This window comes from Bacillus rossius, chromosome 1, assembly GCF_032445375.1.
Source record: "Bacillus rossius redtenbacheri isolate Brsri chromosome 1, Brsri_v3, whole genome shotgun sequence".
In the NCBI taxonomy this organism is placed as follows: Eukaryota; Metazoa; Arthropoda; class Insecta; order Phasmatodea; family Bacillidae; genus Bacillus; species Bacillus rossius.
The window spans coordinates 351,052,737-351,076,248 of record NC_086330.1 but is presented as its reverse complement, the minus strand read 5'-3'; the positions used below and the strand labels follow the sequence as shown (position 1 = coordinate 351,076,248).

Here is a 23,512-nt window from a genome sequence, read left to right as displayed (position 1 = left end):
ATCTTGAATAATTTACGAGTTCCAAGTTAACTCACTTTGAAAATTAACTCACGGGAGGAAATAATATTATTTTATTATAACAAAAATCCTTCAAAAACAAATAAATGCACTTTTCTTCCTTGCACGTTCACACTAAGGAACACTGAACTTGGAAGTTAGAAAAAAAAATGGTCTGGAACTGCGATGAAACCTTCGATCACTTCAGGCGCATTATTCTTCATCGAAAATTCACCGCAGTTTCCAACAGTGTAAGGAACTAACCGCAGCTCGACCTTCGACGCCGTGAATAAATAAACTTGTTTGTTTCTCCGCGCTAGCTGAACCAATCTATCTCCAGATGCGCAGCGCGCTGTCAACTGTGACGGTCTGGTCGCGGGTGGAATAATTTATTATTATTCATGTGATATTTAAAAAAAATTTTTTTATAATAATATATGATTTGAATTATATATATTTACTGATACAATAATTATTTTTATTATAGTATCAATTCATATGAATAATCGGCAGAGAGCTGCAACATTCGCATTATCATTTTGAGACATTATAAAATGAAAACGATTGTACAGTTAAATAACACTTTTTTTTCACATGGTTTTTAATGACTCCATTGATTTCTCAGTGATTTCTGCTACACGTAGCATGAATTACCAACAATGTCCAGTTATTCAGCAGTCGTAAACAGAGCGTTAATAAATTTTGTTTTTTAATTATTCAAATCACCGGTCAGGATTCATTCGTAGTGCAGTGCCTTGCGCTTAGAGGCGACACCGCACTAGGTTCAGCAGCGAACGTCGCACTTAAAGCATGTATTCACTAGGCAACAACTGAGGCGCATCACGTGACGCTCAACATGTTTTCTCGATGTTGCACAACAGCGCGCGACGTTGCCAGATGATGGGGGAACACTATGGTCATGGTTGTTGTTTCCGCTTACCTGTGGCTGCGCATCGAATGGCATGTGTAAACGTTCGCGCGATAGTGTGGCCTAACGAACGTGTCGTCATGTTGCACGACTGATCATGTGTAGACAGACAAAGTTGCTAAACAAAAGTTCCTCGCTGGGCTACAAGTTCAGCGACATTTTGCGCGTCAGTTGTTGCCTGCACAGAAAAAAAAAATTCTGTACTTTTACCAAAGATTCCTTTGGAAACCAGTTACCAAGAAATAGTTTATAATACTACAAGAAAGTAACTGTACACTTGTACAACAGATGGCTATGTTTATTGTTCTATATGTGAGATACTTTTTTGAGATAATACTGGATATTTCTCACGGAAATTGGCGCCTATTTTTGTATTTAAATTTAAGGATATATTTTTAAGGATGTATTTTTATTATGGAAAAGATAATTGAATATTCAACAATTTTACTTAATTTTGTTGTATCACGCTCGTTATGTGCGCAGTTAATACTGGAAAGCTGTTCAGGGAACGGTTTACAAATAACTTTAACACTTTAACTATTGGAGTTATTGGAACAACGCAAAGCTTAAAATGCGCGGGTGAGACTCCGAACCCAGTATTACTATTTTGAAGTGATGCAGTTGTTTACATTAAAATTTACAAATTTACAAATATCTGTAATTTTACATGAATATTTCTGTTCCATTTACAAAAAAAATTGGTTGTCTGTAAAGTCGGTTTACGGACGATAGTTTAACGTGACAACGTCATAACAAAACATTAATGAAATGATTGCATACTTTTATGAATAAAATTGAATCATTTTTATTGAATTATCGCCATTTTGTATGGATAAAAAGGAGTGAAATAAAATCTACCGTTTAATTGATAAATTTACTTTTATTTGCACTCATTAATTCAAATATGTTTATTACTTTAATAAAGAGATTATTTTAACTATAACTTATATACATGTTTGCTATTTTAACTTCTTCCAATCTGTGTTATTCTGTTAAGGATAAGGACGATGATAGGAAAAGTAGGAAACGAATGGGAGTGTTTCAAGTTTAATGTGCCTCGAAAAAGGTCGAATCGATGGTTGTTCCAATCGAGTGGGAGAGAGATAGATGCGGCACAAACGTACAACGAGCGTAACGGGACACAGCGTAACGGGACAATGTGCGTAACGGGACACTTTTTCGTGCGTGTGGCCGGCGTTAATCGATTTATTAGACGTTGTCACGTCAAAAAAAAAAAATACAGTGTAGTGAATGCACGTCATTATCGTCCCGCCTCGCCGACACACGACTGCTGGACTCTGGGGGGGGGGGGGGGGGGGGGGACTCACTCGGGTAGAACTTGTCGACGACGTCGTCCTCGGCCGTGGAGTTGCCCGTCGACCGGCGGGAGGCGTCCGCGCCGCCATCGTACGTGCCGTACACGGCCAGCAGCGCCGCAAAGACGCCTTGGATCGCCAGCGTCGCCAGGGCGTCGCGGCGCTGCGACGCCGCCGTCACCTTCCCCATGCCGCTGCAACACGGCCCCCTGCGCGTGACTGCAGTCTGTGCCGCGCGACGTGGCTCAAATCGGGTCTCTCAGGGACGTCGGAACGTTTTCATGAGTGGGAGGGCGAAAAGCTGTATCACACTTACCTCAGTCCTAGAGCGGGGGGGTCCGGGGGCCCTCCCCCGGGAAAAATTTGGAATTTTAGATGCAAAATTGTGCTCTTTAACGAGTTTCCGAACCAAAATATTAAATATACCATTCCAAGAATTTGTCGACGTAGTATTTATTAAATACTACTCCGACAGCAGATGTAGTACAATTTAAATAAAATACCATCTAGGAATTCGCAATCATTTTACAGTATATTGAAAATCATAAATTTCATTTTCTAATCAATGTGATCACCAATGCAACGTTTGTATAACTACTGGTTAAGAAAAATACTACTAGGGCCAAACATTTATTCTGGGAAAAGGAGGGGGGCGAAATGCTACTCTCGCCCCCCCCCCCCCCCATGCATAACAGCACGGGGGCGACTCGCCCCTGCTGCCCCCCCCCCCCCCCCCCCTGTTCCGACGTCCCTGGGGTCTCTACCACAACGCCGAATACCGTAACGTCGAATGCCAAATTGACCGCAACACCGACAGCTATAAAACTGCTGTGTACCACAACGTCGAAATACAGTAAAGCCGAAAAATGTATGCTGCGGGGAGGGGGGGGGGGCGGGGGGGCACAGGAGCAAAATGAAAAACAACTGAATGAATTTGTATGTGTTTCTTAAATCTATCTTAACGCCGAAATACCACAACCTAACCTAACCTAACCTAGGCTAGCCAAACCTAGCCTCACCTAACCTAACATTTGTGGCAGTCCTGTAATGACATTTTTCGGCGTTAATGTATTTCAGCGTTGCGGTAATTCGGCGTTGTTTTACACAGCAGTTTTCCAGCTGTCGGCGTTGTAGTCAATTTGGCATTCGGCGTTATGGTTTTCGGCGTTATTGTACGTTCGGCGTTGTGGTATTTCGGCGTTGTGGTGCGTCCCCCTCAAATCTGACAGCTCTCGAAAGCAGCACCAGCGGCCAGGACCATCGAGAGAAACCAACGCTTTCCCTTGGGAAAAAGGGGGGGGGGGGGAGGCAGATGATTTTTATTATGTAACATCATTCAATGTGAGCGAGTCTTTCAGTACTAGCCAGTGACGTGTGTAAACAACATCTGAACTCGGAAGCCTTAACGAGCAAATTCGTGTGTTCTCGTTTTGCAAATACACTTACAAATACGAAACTCGGACACGAAATTTAACGTAGGGGCCTACTTATAATCCTTTGAAACAATGCCGAGCGTGATAAACTTACGGAAATAGTGTTTTTTTCAATTACATTTCTTTGACGCGAATCACGGGTAGTTTCCGCACGCGCCGGTAGAATTCGTTGCTGGGGCAGCTACGTCGACTATAGAATCATTTCATTAGCAAAACGAAAGTTTAAATTATAAAATGAAACGGCTCCAATAAAAGCTAAAAAAAAATTTTAAAAAAAACTTACTAAATCCGTGATTTGGATCTGATTTTGACAGGAATTTTGTTAAAATACTGCCCGTCTTGTTAAAATTCATTAAACAGTTAATACTATAAAATTGGCCTTTAAAATCTGTGAATTTTGGTTCGCGTCATCCTCCACAGATAGCAGCATCGTGGTTACTGATTCCCGTCCCATGCGACTTCCGTTACATTTACGAAATTACTCCTACCAAATGCTGTATATCGAGAGCTCTGATGTTTACATATCAAAAATAAGACTATAAAATTTACTGTGGCCATACCTGTAACTGTAACGTACTTTGTGCATTTAACATTCCTTGTAAGGTTTCCTTTGAATTCTGTTTGCAATAGACTTGTTATTTTCTTAGCTTTGGTGGTTGCGTGTCTGTAGCTATGGTGGTGTGGGAGATATGGTGGTTGAAAGTGTTCGACCTCCGGAATTTTCATATATTTCGACTAAATTTTTCTACAAAATGTTCCGAATGTCCCATAATGTTCGGGATTTCTCCAGTTTGGTGTGTTTGTGTGGGTCTGCGAGTTGACCACCGAACAGCTACAACCGACCGCCAGTCATTAAATGTATTAGAATGTTCTCGAATGTTCTAAAATAAACCGGTCACCGGACACAAAACTTCATTGGATGTACTACAATGAGTCAGAATGTACTGCAATGTTCTCGAATGTACTAAAATGAACTGCATAGATGTACCAAAAAGAAACCCTGCTAATTGGTTTATCCTCAGCTAGTAAAAAATTAAATATTAAGTCCGAGATGTCCGACTGTTATTTTCATTAATCTTCTGAGTATGAAAGTGCGTCGAAAAACCCTATAAAACAAACGCTACTCGCAACTCAGTATGATTTCAAAGGCGCTTAGTTCCATTACTATGTCGCGGGTTGAAATTTTGCAGGGTTGTTGAAATCAAATTTAGGGACTTTACTGACGGGACTCTGGGCTGGCTGCTCTGTTCACTCGTCAGCGCAAGTGGCGTGACCATGTAATTGGGGCACGGGGCCGGCGCGGCGCGCTGCGGGCTTGCAGAATTTTGTTTGTTTGTTTGGCCGCGCGCTGGCGCAGCCACGGGCCGCAGTTACTGGGGCGCGCTGTCGTAACAAGCCGCGCGGTGTGGCCTGCACATTGGGGTAGAGGGGGGGTAGTCTTCCCAGATGTTCTAGTTAGTTGTTTAGTAAATTTGACTTCAATAACGAGCTTTTGTTATGGTAGGCGCGGCAGGGCGCGCGAATTTAAGCGCAAGTGAGTGATGACTCGGGGCTCACTCAGGCGGAGGCTATGCGTCTCACCTGTGGTCACGAGTTGTTAGTTCGTTCGTGATGTAGGAATTCAGGCTCACTCAGGCGGAGGCTATGCGTCTCACCTGTGGTCACGAGTTGTTAGTTCGTTCGTGATGTAGGAATTCAGGCTCACTCAGGCGGAGGCTATGCGTCTCACCTGTGGTCACGAGTTGTTAGTTCGTTCGTGATGTAGGAATTCAGGCTCACTCAGGCGGAGGCTATGCGTCTCACCTGTGGTCACGAGTTGTTAGTTCGTTCGTGATGTAGGAATTCAAGCTTTCGGGCGGAAGCTATGGTCGACGCCAGAGGCCACGAGTCGTTTAATTTAAGTTAGGTCATAATGTAGTCGTCAAGCTTTCGGGCGGAGGCTATGGCCCTCGTCAGGGGTCACGCGTCATAGTTTTTAAAATGTAATGTTCGTTCGGGATTTCAAGGGCAGGAGAGGCCCCTACGTTATTTTTTTAAAGTAATCGATCAAGAAAGGCTTTTCGGAAAATGTGAGTATGGACTTATCTTTGTTTTAATTTTAAGTATTAATTATGATTTGAGGTATTCGGAAGGACTAGGGAAGTGTTTAGTGAAGTTCTCTCATTCTCTCTCTTGTAAGGTCGTTCAATCGTTAAGGAAGTAAAGAGATTATTGTTTTAAATTGTAATCCCGCTATTTAAATGTTCTTTAAAATGATGTTGAGTATTTGACTTTAAGAATAAAATAATTTTAATTAAGTATTATGTTATTTTGCAAAATCTCCTTAGTTCAGCTCTCACCAGACATCCTGTACGGGATGACGAACCTATGATCCTAGGTACAGTAAAGTATTTTATGAAGTTAAGACTAGTTGATGCCAAGCGAGTTGTTTCTATGTAAAGAGCTACGATTCTCGCCCCCCCCCCCCCCCTCTGAAGGTGGATCGTGACAGAAATGGCGGTGGCACCGGCTAGGTGCACGTGACAGAAATGGTGGAGGCGCCGGGTAGGTTCTATTTCTGGAGAGAGAGAGAGGTAGATTTTTATGTTTATTATTAAGTTAGTTTCAGCTTCTGATAGCAGGTTATTAAGAGTTTACTTGAGGAGAGGATTACGGAATTTAATCTAAGAGGAGGAAGCCTTTGAGATTTTTTTTTTGACGTAACAGATGTTTATTTGAGGATACTTGTAAGGATAAAGTTTATAGTGATAAGTTGTTTTAAGTCGTTGAATTTATTGTAGATTTATATCGGGGATTATTACGTGAGGAGAATACGTTATAAGTTAAATGCTTATTAGAGATAATGCAAGTGGTTTAATTTAATTGAAGTTCATTTTAAGATTGTAGGTTAAGAGAATTATAATTTAAAATAAAGTTTTTTGTCGTAAATAGGAATTATTTTCAAGTGAAGTTTGTTTTGTTTTCGTGCGCGTAGGAGACGAGACGTACGAATTAAATCAGTCGAGGGAAGGATAAACGTTAGAAAGGAATTAAAGAGAAAACGAGAGTTTATGTAAAAGAGAGTTATAGAATTTATAGTGATGTTTTGTTTTAATTAGAAAAATGTTGAGAGTTGTTTCAGAACGACACGTCAGTGGACGTGGCAGAATGAACACGTGACGGGGAGGTGCTGAGACCTAGCGGAGAACGGAGGAACCGCAAGCGAGGGTTGGCGCACCTGATGGAATTCGGTGACGTCACGGGCTCATAAGGAGACGTGGACAGGCCGTGACCTTGTTTTGATCAGCTGTACGGTAACTTAGCGATAAGAAAATAGACTATTGGTTAAATAAATTTAAATTTAAGTGTGTTTTAGGAGAAGAGGAACTTTCAGTATGTAAGTAATTTAATTTAAGAAGTGTATGATGTATAGGCTAGAAGTGTTTCGTTGTAAGTTGTTTATGTTTTTGTTAGTTAAATTCTACCTCGGTTTTAAAAATATTTTTTTTGGGATTTGTAAACATTATTAAGGAGGTACACTATAAAATCGATAAGCATTGAGAAAACTGGGAAGGCTAGATTTTGTGTGTAGAGGGAATTTACTCCAAGGGAACAGAGAGACAAAATTAATGTTTTCATTAGGGCGAGGGACCATAAGGTGAGGCGTTGTGTCCCTGGGAAGAAAGGGAATTGTAGCGCAGACCATAGGAGATGGGCTGACTACGGAATTAAGGGTCAGGAGAATCCTGAGAGTTGTGAGTAGTTTGGGGCAGGAGTTCCCCATGGTAGTACCGAAGTGGCTATCCTGTATGGGATAGGGTACCATTTCAATGAAGTTTGTTGGTGGGGTGAGAGCCCCCTGTGTAGTGGGCCTATAGCAGATAGGCACTACAGTGAAATTTTTGGTTATTTTGTGAGGTAAATTCCCTGGAGGTTAAGTAAGATTGGATTCAGTTAGGAAGGAGGGAAATGAGAAACATTGCTGTAGAGAGTTAGTGTACTTGCCTAATGTGAAATTGAATTTTACTAAATTAATTTAGGAGAAAGTTTTGTTCGGTAAATAAATAATAATGGAAGATAGCTAGATAATTAATTAATTTTTTTGAGTAAGGTGTTTTAAGTAATGAAATAAAATAAGGTGAAGTAATTTGAATAATTGGGGAGGAGTTTCTTTAAGAGTTTAGATAATTGTTTTTGAATTTATTGAGATATTCAGCCAGTGAAGTTTGAGTGTGAGAGATACAGTGAGATTTTAAGGAAATCGGTTGTTTATTAATTAGGACAAATGAGATTTTTTGATTAAGAGTCAGTAAGCATAGTTAAAATTTACGACATGATATTTGTTGACAGTTTACAGTTATTAAGGAGAAAACAGAGTAATCTATTTATTTTTATTTTAATGGTTTGAAGATAAGATTATGAATTTTTTTTTGGAAGTTTCTTTGGCATGTTTGAATAATTTTTATTTGGATTTTAAGAAATTACAGAGAAAATTTAATTGATTTACATTAGTTTGGAAGTATGGAGGTTTAGTGTTCGATTAGCCCTAACTTGATGGTCGGATCCCAAAAGAATGCCGTAAAACCGATAGCCAATTGAGAGGAATGCGGTAGGCGCTTGTGTAGAAAGGGGTTGTGGGAAAACTCCTTGGGACTGATGGCAGATCAGGGGCCCTAAATAGTGTGTGATGCTGTAAAACCAGTGCAGAGAAAGCCTGGTATGCTTAAATTTTTGGGCACAGGTTATGTAAACCTGGGGTTCCATGGGATTTAGTCATGTTAGCTGCTGTGAGACATTAAGATTTCCAGGCTCCATAGTAAATTCAATGTAAATTTTTGTTTTCTTAAAATAATAAATTTGTTTTTAATTTTATTTGAGATATTTGATTTGGAACAGTGAATACAGACCCCGAGGAATAAGAGTTGTCATGCTGTGAGAGGAGAAGGTGGTAGGCCTAAAAGGGTACAGGCACCACAGAGGTTATGTGCATTGCATAATTTAAATATAAGGAAACTTGAGAATTTGAAATTTTGTTGTTGGGTTGGACACCCATAAGAAGAGTATAGGCAGAATTTTTATTGTTATGAGATGTCTAATTTAATTGAAAAGAAGAAAGTTTAAAGATGCAAGGTAACATTATTATTGTAATAATTGAAAGAGATTAAGAGGTAGAGAGAAATAGGCAGTTTTTGTTTGTAAGTACTAAAGTTTACATATAGAAATTTAGTAACTAAGAATGAATAATAAGTTAAGTCTAGTGTAAAAGTTTTTTTTAAGTTTGTTAAGTTAAGAGTCACAAGTAAATTTTTTTTTTAGAGAGAATGTCTTTGATAGGAAGTATTAGAAACTTATGGGAATTTTAGGGTAACATAAATAATGTAGGTAATGAATAATAAATAGATGGTAGGTCTTAAGTTAGGATTAACATTTGAAGCAGAATTTAATTAAGAAGAAGGAAAATAAATAGGCCTAATGAAAAGAACAAAAAAGGATTTTATGGTAAAGCATTTTTTTTAAGTAATAAACAATGAATAATAATGTTGTTTCAGGGTAATGTGTACTAATAATACAATTTTTTTTTAGGACCAAAGAACAGGAATTATGTAATTTAAATTAACATGTATTTTTGAAACTGTTACAGATTCCTTAAGATGAGCTGAGCAGCAGTCCAGTTTACAAGATGACAAGAGTTCGAGAGACAAGATACAAGATCACTGAAACAAGAGCCAAGACTGAAGATTCAAGAGAAGAGAAAGCTGGCAGCCATGGACTTACAAGTGGAGATTAATAAGGTCATGTAAAGTTTTATTTTTTTATGGAAGACAGTAACTGGAGTTTTTTTTGTTATAAACATTATTTACAGAACTTTTTAGGTTATAGTAATGTAATGGAACTAGTGAGTTGTGGTAGCTGTCAAAAAGAACTAATACCTTAAGTTTAATTTTTAAAGTTAATTTTCTTAATTTACAGAGGGATTAGTAGTTTTTTTAAAACCTTATTTAGGTTGGAATTTCAATACAATAGCTTATTATAAATGTGTACGAACAGTTCAAGTTCACAGTACTGATAGGTAGGTCAGATGATCTTATTGATTTTGATGATTTGTTGTTTTGAGTTGATTTTTAAGTGTTTTGAGTTAGACAATGAAATAGTTCTGAAAACTTAAATTATTTCAAGCTAAGAAATAGTAAATTTAATTGTAACTCGAAGGACACCAGAATTTACTTTTTTTTGAATTAGTAATGTTTGAAAATTTTATACTTTACAAGAAAGGTTATAAACAAACAGATCGGATGGAACAAGGATGCAGTAAATCACAATTTCATTTAGAATTATTGATTAGCTTTTGAGGTTATGAAGTAAAAGTAATTATAGTTTAAAAGTTTGAATAAAAAAAAAAATGTTTTTTTTTATTTGTTTGAAATAGAAAGTTTAAAAGTTAATTAGTCATGATCTAGGTGGGTGATGGGGTGGGAATTGGCCACTCTTTTTCCCTATAACCTCCCTAACATGGCCTTCTATTACAACTAACAGAAATAAAGAAGAAGAAAAATGAAGAATTATTAGTTAGAATGTTTCTTTCATGAAGATACCTGATGAACTTTTACTGTTTGGAAGAATAGAAGCAAGATTAATCAGATATTTTTACTCAGAAGAAGAAGAAGATAAAGCAGTTTTATGACTCGACAAGCCAGAGATTGGTGTTTCCCCTCTGCGCTTCTATTGACTACGTTGTTTACTCTCATGGGATAGCTGGTTCGGCACCATGGAGAGAGATTGGTGGGCATTGTGGTTGCCCCCAGAAGAAAAGAAGAGTAGAAGAGGTTATGGGTGGGTCATGTGAACTGACCTTCAACCCAGTTACTTCGTGGGGACTATTTGCTGTATAGAGAAGATCAAGACTCAAGAGTTAGGGAAAATCATTGGAGGTCATGTTTCCCTTCCTTAAGTTTTTCCTATCAAATTATTTGCCTGATTAGATTATGCTAAGGGTGGGATACTTTATGTTAGCAGTTGAATTAATTAATTTTATTTTTTTGTGTGTTTGCATCCTTGCCCATCGATTGCAGTTTAGTAGTTAGTTTTGTATTTGTCAGGCGTGATGGTAATGCCTGTTGATGATGTTTCAGAATTGTAATCTGTTCGTGATGAGGATGGCACAACTCCGAAGCAGATGTGGGGAGAAGTTGTGAGCTGCCCTGGAAGCCAGTCCAGTAGCTGTTGAAGTTGAGTGGTGTTTGCTGATGGCCAGCCCAGGGAGCTACTCTTCTCGACAACACTGACTTCGAGGAGTTGCACCAACCTTCACGAGATAAGAGTTTAATTAATTGAAACACTGTAAGGACACTTAATTTTTTTTGAAGAACGAAAGAAGTATGGTAATAAACGGAAACCGAAAAAAAAAATAATAATAATTATCAAGAATTTGCACATTGTTTAACGAATACTGAGAAACTAAGAACAGTAATTTAATTTGTAAAGAGAGCTTCACTAACAGAACAATTTTTTTTGAATTGAGAACTCGAGCCTCTGAAGGTTCCTGTGAGAACAAACCAGATAAAAGTTTTACCTTTAATTTTATGAATACTTGTTGTTTTAAAATAAATCTTATGCAGAATCTAGATGTATGTTCAGACAGCAAGGAACTAAGAAAATTATTATTTTTGTGAAATGAGGAATTTATAGTTATGGTTTAATGGAAAAAGACAATTTGTAATTTTGAGGTAGCTCGATGGGGCTCGAGCTCTGTGAGGGGAGGGTTATGTCGCGGGTTGAAATTTTGCAGGGTTGTTGAAATCAAATTTAGGGACTTTACTGACGGGACTCTGGGCTGGCTGCTCTGTTCACTCGTCAGCGCAAGTGGCGTGACCATGTAATTGGGGCACGGGGCCGGCGCGGCGCGCTGCGGGCTTGCAGAATTTTGTTTGTTTGTTTGGCCGCGCGCTGGCGCAGCCACGGGCCGCAGTTACTGGGGCGCGCTGTCGTAACAAGCCGCGCGGTGTGGCCTGCACATTGGGGTAGAGGGGGGGTAGTCTTCCCAGATGTTCTAGTTAGTTGTTTAGTAAATTTGACTTCAATAACGAGCTTTTGTTATGGTAGGCGCGGCAGGGCGCGCGAATTTAAGCGCAAGTGAGTGATGACTCGGGGCTCACTCAGGCGGAGGCTATGCGTCTCACCTGTGGTCACGAGTTGTTAGTTCGTTCGTGATGTAGGAATTCAGGCTCACTCAGGCGGAGGCTATGCGTCTCACCTGTGGTCACGAGTTGTTAGTTCGTTCGTGATGTAGGAATTCAGGCTCACTCAGGCGGAGGCTATGCGTCTCACCTGTGGTCACGAGTTGTTAGTTCGTTCGTGATGTAGGAATTCAGGCTCACTCAGGCGGAGGCTATGCGTCTCACCTGTGGTCACGAGTTGTTAGTTCGTTCGTGATGTAGGAATTCAAGCTTTCGGGCGGAAGCTATGGTCGACGCCAGAGGCCACGAGTCGTTTAATTTAAGTTAGGTCATAATGTAGTCGTCAAGCTTTCGGGCGGAGGCTATGGCCCTCGTCAGGGGTCACGCGTCATAGTTTTTAAAATGTAATGTTCGTTCGGGATTTCAAGGGCAGGAGAGGCCCCTACGTTATTTTTTTAAAGTAATCGATCAAGAAAGGCTTTTCGGAAAATGTGAGTATGGACTTATCTTTGTTTTAATTTTAAGTATTAATTATGATTTGAGGTATTCGGAAGGACTAGGGAAGTGTTTAGTGAAGTTCTCTCATTCTCTCTCTTGTAAGGTCGTTCAATCGTTAAGGAAGTAAAGAGATTATTGTTTTAAATTGTAATCCCGCTATTTAAATGTTCTTTAAAATGATGTTGAGTATTTGACTTTAAGAATAAAATAATTTTAATTAAGTATTATGTTATTTTGCAAAATCTCCTTAGTTCAGCTCTCACCAGACATCCTGTACGGGATGACGAACCTATGATCCTAGGTACAGTAAAGTATTTTATGAAGTTAAGACTAGTTGATGCCAAGCGAGTTGTTTCTATGTAAAGAGCTACGATTCTCGCCCCCCCCCCCCTCTGAAGGTGGATCGTGACAGAAATGGCGGTGGCACCGGCTAGGTGCACGTGACAACTGTATAGTTTTCCAACGAGTATTTTTATAACAAATTTTCAAACGGCTCACAGAAAACTAATTTTAATTACGCACCTGCCAAAATATGAATGCAATTGAATTTTGACGTAATTATCAGCAGTTAAAAAATTATGTTTTTACATGACGATAAATGACGAAACTTTCAAGTTAAAAATAGTTTAGAAAAAAAAAGCAAACAAACAATTTATTACATACCTTTACAAATTTGAAACTGAAGAAAAACAAATCAACATTATGTCTACGTTGGGAAGCCATAATCCGAATGTTAACGCTTCCAATTCTCTACATACCTTCGAGCTTGTCGCTTCGCTCGTCTCGATCAAACTGACCCGCGCTACCAACGGCAGATCTTATTTTGAGAAATAAACTGAACTTTGTTCTGTAGAGACTGGCCACGGAAAACATTCAAGATAAGTTTCACATAGGCCTCAACTTGAGCGTCTTCCGTAGTGCTAGCTCCAGAGACAAAAAATACTGCTGTTTGTATCGATCTTGTAATTACTTGAACACTATTGTAGCTATTGTGACGAAATTTGTTTTCACACAAGTAGAAACTAGTCTTCTTGGACTACCATTTAGATTTTAATACAGTAATTCTAAATTTTTATTTTAAAATTAAAAAAAAAAAATTGCGCATGCTTTTCACATTACTAAAAAAATATTACTTGAAAATAAGGTCATAGCAGATTAGGCCATAGTTTTATGAAACAAAATCAGACCAAAAACGGTTGAGAACAAACCGTGAATTTTCACTAGTTTACAGAAAATTATTGTTAAATTCCCCGTAAGTTCGCGTTCAACCCACCTTGACCTTGAACCCTACCGAACACTACTAAGGTACTAGTTAATATCAAAATGGTAAAAGTGTAAAAATCTTTGATATTTATGTAAATTTTTAGGTATGAACATTAATTATAGTTGCTACAGTCATTCAGGTTAAAAATTCCTTGAGTCCTTTAGGTTTCCCTGAAAAATAAGAACAAAGAATTCACATTATTTCTTATATATAAAAAAGTTTTTATTGCACTAAAATGTAACTACACGCATATATAATTTTTTTTTTTTCGCTTGACTACTGTATACCTATATATTCATTAAGACCGTGTTTATTTAATAAGTAACTAGTTTTATTGCACACAAATATATTTATTACGATGGTTTGTATTTGTGAGTAAGACGGGCTCTCTAACGGAAGGAACTCCCAGGCAGAGTGTTTTTTTTTGTTTTTTTTTTTAAAAGGTACGGTCTGTGTTGAAGTTTGCTCTTCGGCGAGTGAAAGCGTGCTGTGACGTCAACGGATGCGGTGGAGCAACGCGAAACTAACTGTCGGTCAGGCATCGATGTTCACCAGGCCTGTTTAAACTAATACTGTTATTTGCATCGACACGGAGCAGAAGTGTACGAGGGTTCATGGTTACCACTGGATTGACCTTGTAATGGGTCGTGGGTACCACAGGCTATCACGAGTTTTCAGACTTTCCATACAAGCACGCCCAGTTAAGCCCTTTTCACAATACCGCGATGCGACACGACGCGGCGCGATGTGACGTGACGTCATACCAAACTAGCCAATCACAACTACATCGCCCGCGATGCGCGACAGATCACTTGGCGACGAGGCTGTTTCGTCGCTTCAGCGATGTCGCTGATGACGTCAGAAATAACAGCCAATCAGAAACAAGATTGTGGTAAAGAAGAAGAAGAACTGAAAACAAGAGTTAAGAAACGATGTATTAATGCATCTAAGTAATGTTAGTAAACAACACGTGAATTTTGTTCAATTGAAATGAGTTTTGAAGAACGTCTGATTGCTGAAGTTCAGAAAAAGCCGTGTTTGTACGATGTTTCTATAGCCCGTCCCACTCTTAGATTGCAGTACACGGCTTATGGCGCGCGCTGTTGCCAAATCTCTAACACATTACGAATTTCAGGAGATGCGTGTATTTGTAATTTGGATCGAACAAGAAGCATTTAAAGAAATCATATCGTAATTTATATTATTTTATACTATTACACATATAAAATTGTAATAATACCACTTTTATGTAAATTTCAAATAAAAACTACCTATTGTAGACGAAAATTTCTTATAGTTCTTTTCTGTTCTAAAAATCCCATATATATATATATATATATATATATATATATATATATATATATATATATATATATATCAAATTTTCATGGGCCCGATAAATGCCGTATTTTTGGACAAGTCATGTCCAAAATGATACATAAAATACAGTAATGGAAATTCTCGGTCGAGTAAGTTATGGGAAAAATCCGAACAATTGGTTCGAAATGGGGAAGATTTTTTGAAAAACAGAAAAATCGCAACAACTCCCATAATATGAATAATATCGAATCCGTTTTAACGTATGATAACTCGGATTACCTAATGCCGAAAAATGTTTTCTAAATACATTTTTGATACCTACGACCAGCCATAACTGCATGGGTTCGAAAAAAATTTTCACCGGACAAAAAAACGTAACTGCCTTAGTAGACACCTTATCAAATATGTTTAAATTGTTTGTAATAATATCATAGTTATTTTCCAAAACTTTGTCTAAAACAATTTTTGATAAGATGCTTGGTGTTGAGAAGGATAGAAAAGTAATTCAAAATTTTGTACCATGATCGCTATTGAATTCCTTCGTATTTATTTCATACATTTTACATATTATGTTCAAGAATCGATTATAATATTTTTTGTTGACTAAGGAAGCCATGTATTTGAAATTGCTTGTAGGACAGAACCCCACTTATCTAAACACACGACCCTGTTTCTTCTTACGACGGCAGCGCGCGCTCTTGTACTGATAAGACACATCTTTAACAGCTATTTCCACGGAAACTGTACAAGCAATTGAGATGGGGCTGCTTTTAAAAACTAATTCAATTCATTGTGAACATTTTTCTCGCTTTCGTCCCCCATCTATCTTTAATAGAAAAAATGTTTTCCGCGGGTCAACTTTTTGATGTTTCAGTTTGTGAGAAAATGCATTTCAATATATTAAAAAAATTATTTAAGTGAAACCTGTACAGTTTTTGTCTTAACATTTGTTCGGTGGCGTCCTAAGGCATTAATTTACTAATAAAAAAAATCTGAATGAAATACACATGTAGGTTTTCTTTTTTTGATGTGAAACATATCGGAATACTTCAAAACAGTTCGCAGCGAATAAGTTATGTTTTTTAATTTTTTCGGACACTTAAAATATTGTTAAGTATTCAAAATAAGCATTGCCTGATGCGTATTTTGATTCTATACAATATGAAAAAAAGCTTGGTCCAAAAATTAAAATTTTAAATTTCGTTTGATATTTGGCAACAACGCACGAAGAAACAAGGACAGTGCTAACGGCAATCGGCGTGTGTTAGAGAGAGAGAGAGAATGCGCCCATTTACTTCCACACTGCAATCTAAGAGTGGGATGCTCTATAGTACCTAACAAATATTGAAATTAGACGGAGAAAAATAATGCTTGGTTAGAAATATATTATGGGCTTCGCGATTCATATCCATAATTAAATGCTTCTACCAGTCAGTCAGTGTACAAATATAATAACAATCTGAATATTACCGCCAAAAACTTTTGTTTACAACCATGTTGTAAAATATCCCCAGCAGAGTGCAGGCTGGTTCGGTTTTTTTCGCCAGCTGCATGGCGATCGCGTCGCGCTAGGAAGACCTTTTGTCTCAGCGCGGCGGGACCTGCGCGCCCCTCGTGTACCCTCGGCCACTTGGCGCGCGACGCGACCAGTCTCGAGGAGTTCGCTTCGAGCCTTGGCCGAGGACGGACGCATCAAGCGGAGCTGCGAGATTCCAGGAACAGCCTGTTTACTCGCGTACAGGCCAGGTGGTATTCCCAGGTTTTCTAGGAAGTGTAAGCGTGCAAAACAACCCGGGTTGTAGCTAACCCTACAGCCTAGCCACAACCCGGCTTAATACTGGGTGCGTGGTCAGTGGGTGTTAGTACGTTGTAGGGTGTACACTAGCGACATGACGGAGCAGTTAAGTGACGAGCAGGTGATGCAGGAGTGCATCGATGTGCCCTTGCCGAGCGACGACGAAATCGAAATGTCTAGCGACGACGGTTTCACTACAGTCGTCTCAAAAAAACAGAAAACGGGAGGAAAGAACGAAAGACTGCGCCCCCCACTGACGAACCCCGCGATCGCCAGGCAGCAGGCCGAGCGACTTCGCAAGCAGCCCGTCAGAAGGGCAAACAACTCGGCCAATCAAACGGCCGCCAACACGTCCGCAGGTTCGAGCCCTGCCCCGCCAAACCCTGCCCCTCAGGCAAAGAAAATGCAGGTGAAACCCCTGTATGTATTCGTGGATTCTGGCCACAGCTACCCGGCCATTAAAACAGTGCTGGATGCAGCACTGCAGGAGCGCTGGTCGTGCGTCAGTCGCGGCCATGACCAGCTCATGATTCACACTGCCACTGTGGAGGAGTACCACAGGGCAGTGCGTGCACTGGAGCAGGCCGGAGTGCAACACTCTGTGCTGCTGCAACGGGACGAGATCCCGAACAAGTTTGTGTTTTGTCGAGTGCATAGCAGCACCGACAAACAATTCATTCAGGCTGAGTTCGCCGCAATGGGGCTTCCAGTGCAGAACTTCTGGTTTCTGTACAACAGACAGACAAGGCAACCTATAAATAAGTTAGTTGTAGAGCTCCCGAAGGCCGTAAATCCAGAAAGGATTTACGACCTGAAGTCATTCGGAGGCCTCAGCATTCGTGTTGAGGACTATCGACACCCCAAAGGCCCCCTCCAATGTGGCAACTGTCAGAGGTTTGGCCACCCCGCAAAAGGCTGCAGAGCCTCCCCTGTGTGCCGATGGTGCAGCCAAGGGCACAAAACCGAGGTTTGCCCCCAGGGAGGCGACAGGACGAAGGCAAAGTGCGCGTGATGTGAAGGCCCGCATTGCGCCAATTACAGAGGCTGCATGGCCTACAAGAGGGAGAACTGGCGTCACCTCCCGCAACAGGAGCGCAAAGACAGAGAGCTGCAGTCCAAACGCGCAGTGCGTGAAAACAAGCGAGCAGCTGCCGCAGCTCAAGTCCGCCCGCCCCCACAACAAGCCGGCCCCTCAGGCTACTGCCCCCAGCCCCCAAGGCAGCCGTGGCGAGCCCCGAGCTACCCCGCCCCCCCGCAATGGCAGAGCCCTAATCAATATTCATTGCTGAGCGATAGGCATGAACTGGAGTATCCTGTCTTGGCAAACCCACCCAGGTCTAGAGGCCAGCCCCTGCCCCAGAGGCCCCCGAAGAAACACCATTCGGGGCACAAAAACGGTAAAGGCCGGGCGCAAGGTCAGGTGACGGATCAGCCAGGTACTAAGGCGCCACCCAACTCCACCCCTCCCCCCAGTGATTCCAAGAAAGTCGCGCAACAACAAGCCAGCCCGTTGCAGACAGACTCACCAACAGAATTGCCAACTGCTTCACCGCAGCTAAATCCCGCGGAGAAGCCAGCGATGAACGCGAGCGACTTTCTGAAGCTCGTAGGCCAATCGGATGCCATTACACAGGACCCTAACCTGGCACACGTCCTGGAACCAATGTGCATTTTAATGGCTATTTGGTGTAATCCGTCCAAGTCAATAGAGGACAAAATAAAAGCCACCACGGGCTTCGTGACAGCATTAGCGGCCAGCTTTAATGCCGCACACCCTTAATTTAGGTTCTGCCATTAATACTACCCCCGTAGACAGTAGATTAAGTACCATCCTTTACTGGAATGCACGAGGAATTAGAAATAAAATAATCGAATTTACCGATCATTTAATTAAACATAATATTAGAATCGCGGCGATAAACGAAACACACTTAATTCCAACAGATCGTCTAACTATCTTAAATTACACTATTTATAGGCGCGACCGCGATACCAGAAGTGGAGGGGTTGCCCTACTAATCCACAGAAGTATACAACATAGTGAATTTCATTTACCTGAATTTAATAAATTAGAAGCTGTGGCAATTACTTTTAAAGTCAATAAACAACAAATTGTGCTTATTTCGATGTATGCACCACCGGGCAGGTCACTAACTGAAAACGAGCTGGACATCTTATATGGCTCAGCTCCCACATTCCTAGCAGTCGGCGATATTAATGCCAAACATAAAGACTGGAACTGTCGGAGCAATACAGCCAATGGCCTACTGCTGCAAAGACACGAGTCTAACAAAAATTATCAAGTACATGCTCCCTCAGAGCCCACTCACGATAGCGGAGTACTAAGGCACAACCCCGATATTTTAGATATTGCATTAAATAAGAGAGTTCAAACGGGATTCGAACTCAGAGTCTTTCACGAAATGTCGTCTGACCACTTTCCAGTACATCTACTATTCGATGACGTGGACACTGACATCAGTCCTCCGAGAAAAATTAAAGACTACAAGAAAGCCGACTGGAGAGGCTTTCAGACGTATTTAGTCGATAATTTGCCTGCAGCCGATGCTGCCAACTTCGAAACAAAAGATAACATCGAATCAGCAGTCACTGAACTTACAGTTAAAATTCAAACTGCAATTAACTCGTGCATCCCAGAAAAGGTGGTTAGATTTAAGCAAGATGAACTGCCGGTGTATATTAGGGATTTAATTTCTCAGAAAAATAGATTAAGGCGCGAATATACTCGACGTAGGCAGCGCGACATTAAAGCGAGAATTAATGAATTACAGAAAATAATTTCCGATGAAATAACTCTATGGAGGAGCAGCCAATGGGAGACGAAAGTCTCTCAGCTACAGGTGCAAGATGGTAGCACCTGGAGTATGACAAAGCGATTCCTTCATAAGATAGATAAAATACCTCCGCTACAAACACGCACTGGGTTCGCTTTTACACCGACAGACAAGGCACAAGCCTTCGCGAATACCCTTGAATTAGCCTTTCAACCTAATATCGAACCCTGTGACCCGCAATTTAATGCCAGAATATACAGAGACCTTACAATTAAACTTAATCAGCCTTTAACCTCAAAACCTTACTTAACTCAATCTCAGGAAGTTAAACAGGCTATCAGGCGTATGAAACCACGTAAGGCACCGGGAAACGATGGCATTCAGGCAGTAGTACTTAAGAAACTGCCCGATGAAATTTTGGAATACCTAGCTCAATTAATAAATGGAATACTTAAACTACAGTATTTTCCATCGCAGTGGAAAGAAGCGAATGTGATAGTTTTTCATAAATCCGGAAAAGATAAGACACTGCCCCAAAATTATAGGCCCATTAGTCTGCTGAGTACATTGTCAAAAGTAGCTGAATGCATAATTCTACAGCGACTAAATGCTCACATTAAAGAAAATGACGTACTGCCGGACGAACAATTTGGTTTTCGCAGCGCGCATTCAACAACGCATCAACTGGTCCGTATGACAGAACAAATAATAACTGCGTTCAATCAGAATAGCTATAATCTCGCAGCGTTTTTGGACATAGAAAAAGCCTTTGATAGAGTACTTCATGAAGGCTTAATTTATAAATTATATAAAACTGGCTTCCCCGATTGTTATATTAAATTACTGGCCTCGTATTTAGAAAATAGATCGTTTAGAGTCACGACAGAAGGAGCACAGTCCGATTTAAAAATAATTAAAGCAGGAGTCCCACAAGGCAGCATCTTGGGGCCGGTTTTATTCAATATTTATATCCACGATATGCCTAAGCCCGCACACCGATCAGTTCAGTTTGGCTGCTACGCGGACGATACGGTATTGTTTAGCAGATCTAGTATTCTAGAACTCGCAGCAGACAGATTACAAACCGCGTTAAATTCAATAGAACAGTGGTGCACAAAATGGCGAATTAAGGTAAACCCTACTAAATCAGAAGCTATAGTTTTTACGCGTAAACATCTCCCGCCACTTGAAGATAGACCACGACTAACACTCTTCAATGAGCAAATTCCTCACAAAAATGTGGTTAAATATTTAGGCGTACACATGGATAGGAAACTACTATGGCGCGATCACATAGAGGCGAAAAGAAAAACAGCTTTCACTAGGCTCATGACCCTCTACCCCGTCATGAGCAGACGTTTAGGTAGCTCTGTTAAAAACGGAATAATAATTTATAACGCACTAATAAAACCAATAATCACGTATGCAGCGCCGGTGTGGGCAACAGCAGCGGAATCTCACTTAATCAAGCTACAGAGAATTCAGAATAAGAGTATTCGTATTGCGACAGATGCGCCTGTGTATTGCCCCGTAAGGGCTATGCACAGAGAGCTCAAACTCGAACTTTTAAAACATTATTATTTCCGAACTGCGCAAAAATTCTATGATAAATGTGTCATAAGCAGAAACCCATATATTTCATCACTGGGCGAACAAGATCCAGAGTTGCATGGAAAATATAAAATGCCAAATTCAATCTTGGCTCACAGACCTCCGTAGTGTGCTGTGGCTGGTTGAGCGATCGGCCAATCAGTCTCCCGCGAGTTGAAACTTAAATTATAGACATTAACGAATAATTTGCTTATTCAAAATGGTCCGAAGCACGCAGGTGTAGGTTCGGCTCCCGGGAGTTCACTGCCTGTTGTGTTAGGGCTGACTCCCTATGTCCGATGGGCATGGCCCGCCTGGCAGGCTTCACCTCCAGTGCCGGTTGTGTTTCTGAAAGACATGGGATTTTGAATTACAAGCTTGCAACAAATGCCAGAATGCGAATAGGTCTTGACTTAATTCACCTGTAACTTTATAGGTACACCGACAGTTCCTCTATATTTAACTAGTATTATAGTAGTAGATATTAGAGATTTGTAAATTAGTAATAAGTCCTAGATACTAAGTAATAGCCATCAAAAATATATATATTTCTAAAATAATAATAAAAAATCTATAAAAAAAATAAAAAAAAAATTAAAAAAAATATATATATATATTTTTAGTTCTTATTTTAGTTTTATCTTAAGCACTGCACGTCCATCCCTGATTTGGGTGTTTGCATATTTCTTAACGAAATGCCTAGTTTGTAAGTCATTTATCTTTTTTCTGTTTTAGTTTCTTAGTTTTTTTAGGTGCTGACTGGCGGCGGAGTGAGTGGTCAGTGCAACCACTCACCACCAGGGGCGCTTGCGTCCCTGGTCACTAAATCCAGTCCTGGATAAAAAGCAAAGCGGACTACTAGTCCAAGTGCCCAACCCCCGCATGGTAGACTCTTTTCTACTCTGTCCAACACTTCATCCAGACCATCCTCTGTCTCCTGTAAACTCCTACACGTAATGCATGCCAATTTGCATCCCGCATGAATGTGCCCAGGGTTTTCCCTGTGTCTATGCAGGTTTTACCTGGGCCCAACCTATCTCTAGTTATAGTCTAGATTTAAGAGTGAGGGGAGTTAGTCATGGCGCCAATCGCTGCCATGGCTGGCCAATCCCCTCCTAGCACATGATGCATGCGACCCTCTCCTTGCATGGCTAATCCCAGCATGACTAGGCGTATAGGCTTCGGCCTGAGACGCACCTAGGTCCCTCCCTAACCCGGACCCCTCCAAAATACACTTAGTTTTAGTTAGGTTAGGAAAAAAAAAAAAAAAAAAAAATCGCGTCGCGCTATTATGAAGTGCACTAGCTGGCGACATATATTTACGTCGCTGCCTTCGCTACATCGCGTCGCCAGATCGCGTCGCATCGCGGTATTGTGAAAAGGCCTTTAAACGGGGGAAGCGCGGAAAAGCGAGTGACGCCAGAGTGAGTTGTGCAGGAAGAAGGCTGTCCTGACCATTGCGGGGAGTGACCGAACTCCGTATATTCTTAGAAGAAGAAGAATAAGAAGTAGAAGAAGAGAATTCTTTGTGAGGTGTACCCCGCGCCAGAAAATACCATACAAGTTGTATAGAAGGTAGTATGTATAGTGGCAGACATGTGCGTAAATAAAGAAGGGGGACGGGGTCTAAGGGAGGATGCTGCCAACCCTTCCTATGCGGGAAAGAAATATAAATCAGAAGAAAAAAAAGCAAGTCGCTGTAACAAATCCTCAGAAGCTATTGTTAAAAATTGTTTTAGTTCTTCTTACGTAATTGTTAATAACTATGTCCCTATGGACCCTTCTATACTCTGAAAGAAAGATTGGATTCTGAACCACCACCCCCCCCCCCCTCCCCACTGTTTTCTGTTTTGAACTGGATCCGCCCACGGTAGCAAGATTTTTTGATAAAGAAGCAATTTGTGTGTGGCCATTAACTGTGTGATATTCAAATGCGTACCCAACCTTTGAATGGTTTAAATCCCCCCGCGGAAATATTAACTTTAATCGCGAGTCATATACAGGCTGATTTTTAGAGGGTTAGACAAACTGAACGGGCATGTTGGACAACCCATTTATAAAATACAGATTGAGCGAAAAGGCCCTAGGTTTCCTAAACATTTATATTTTTATTTTTTTATTTTTTTCTTAGGTTTTATCGAAATTTGACTTCTTAACCCGTATAGTTATTTTTCTCGCGTGTTTTTGATTGGATATTTTTATTAACGTTTGTTCCCTGATGCATCCTTCGTCTATGTCATACAGTGTTAGATGCAAAGAACGACTAAAGAATTAGTTCTGAATTCATAAAATCATAAAAATGGAAACAAACAGGCAAAAACTTAAACTTAAACTTAATTAAAAAAAAAAAACTAATAGCGCTCATTAAGTTCAAATGCTTTTAGAAACTTCCCTAGTTTTGTTTATTACAACGGTGTACTAAA

General features: G+C 40.4%; 1 protein-coding gene across 2 annotated transcripts in view; it reads right to left on the bottom strand.

Moving 5' to 3' along the window:
• LOC134528223 (ammonium transporter Rh type A) overlaps window positions 1–13,122 on the bottom strand; it is a 67,563-nt gene extending 54,441 nt beyond the window's left edge. For both annotated transcript variants that reach the window (XM_063361641.1, XM_063361642.1), the window contains exons 1-2: window positions 13,084–13,122; window positions 2,254–2,435 (exon numbers count right to left, since the gene is read on the bottom strand). In XM_063361641.1, coding sequence (XP_063217711.1) covers window positions 2,254–2,431 — 178 coding nt within the window. In that variant the 5' untranslated portion in view covers window positions 2,432–2,435; window positions 13,084–13,122. The remainder of the gene's footprint in view (window positions 1–2,253; window positions 2,436–13,083) is intronic.
• Between the last annotated feature and the right edge of the window lie 10,390 nt (window positions 13,123–23,512).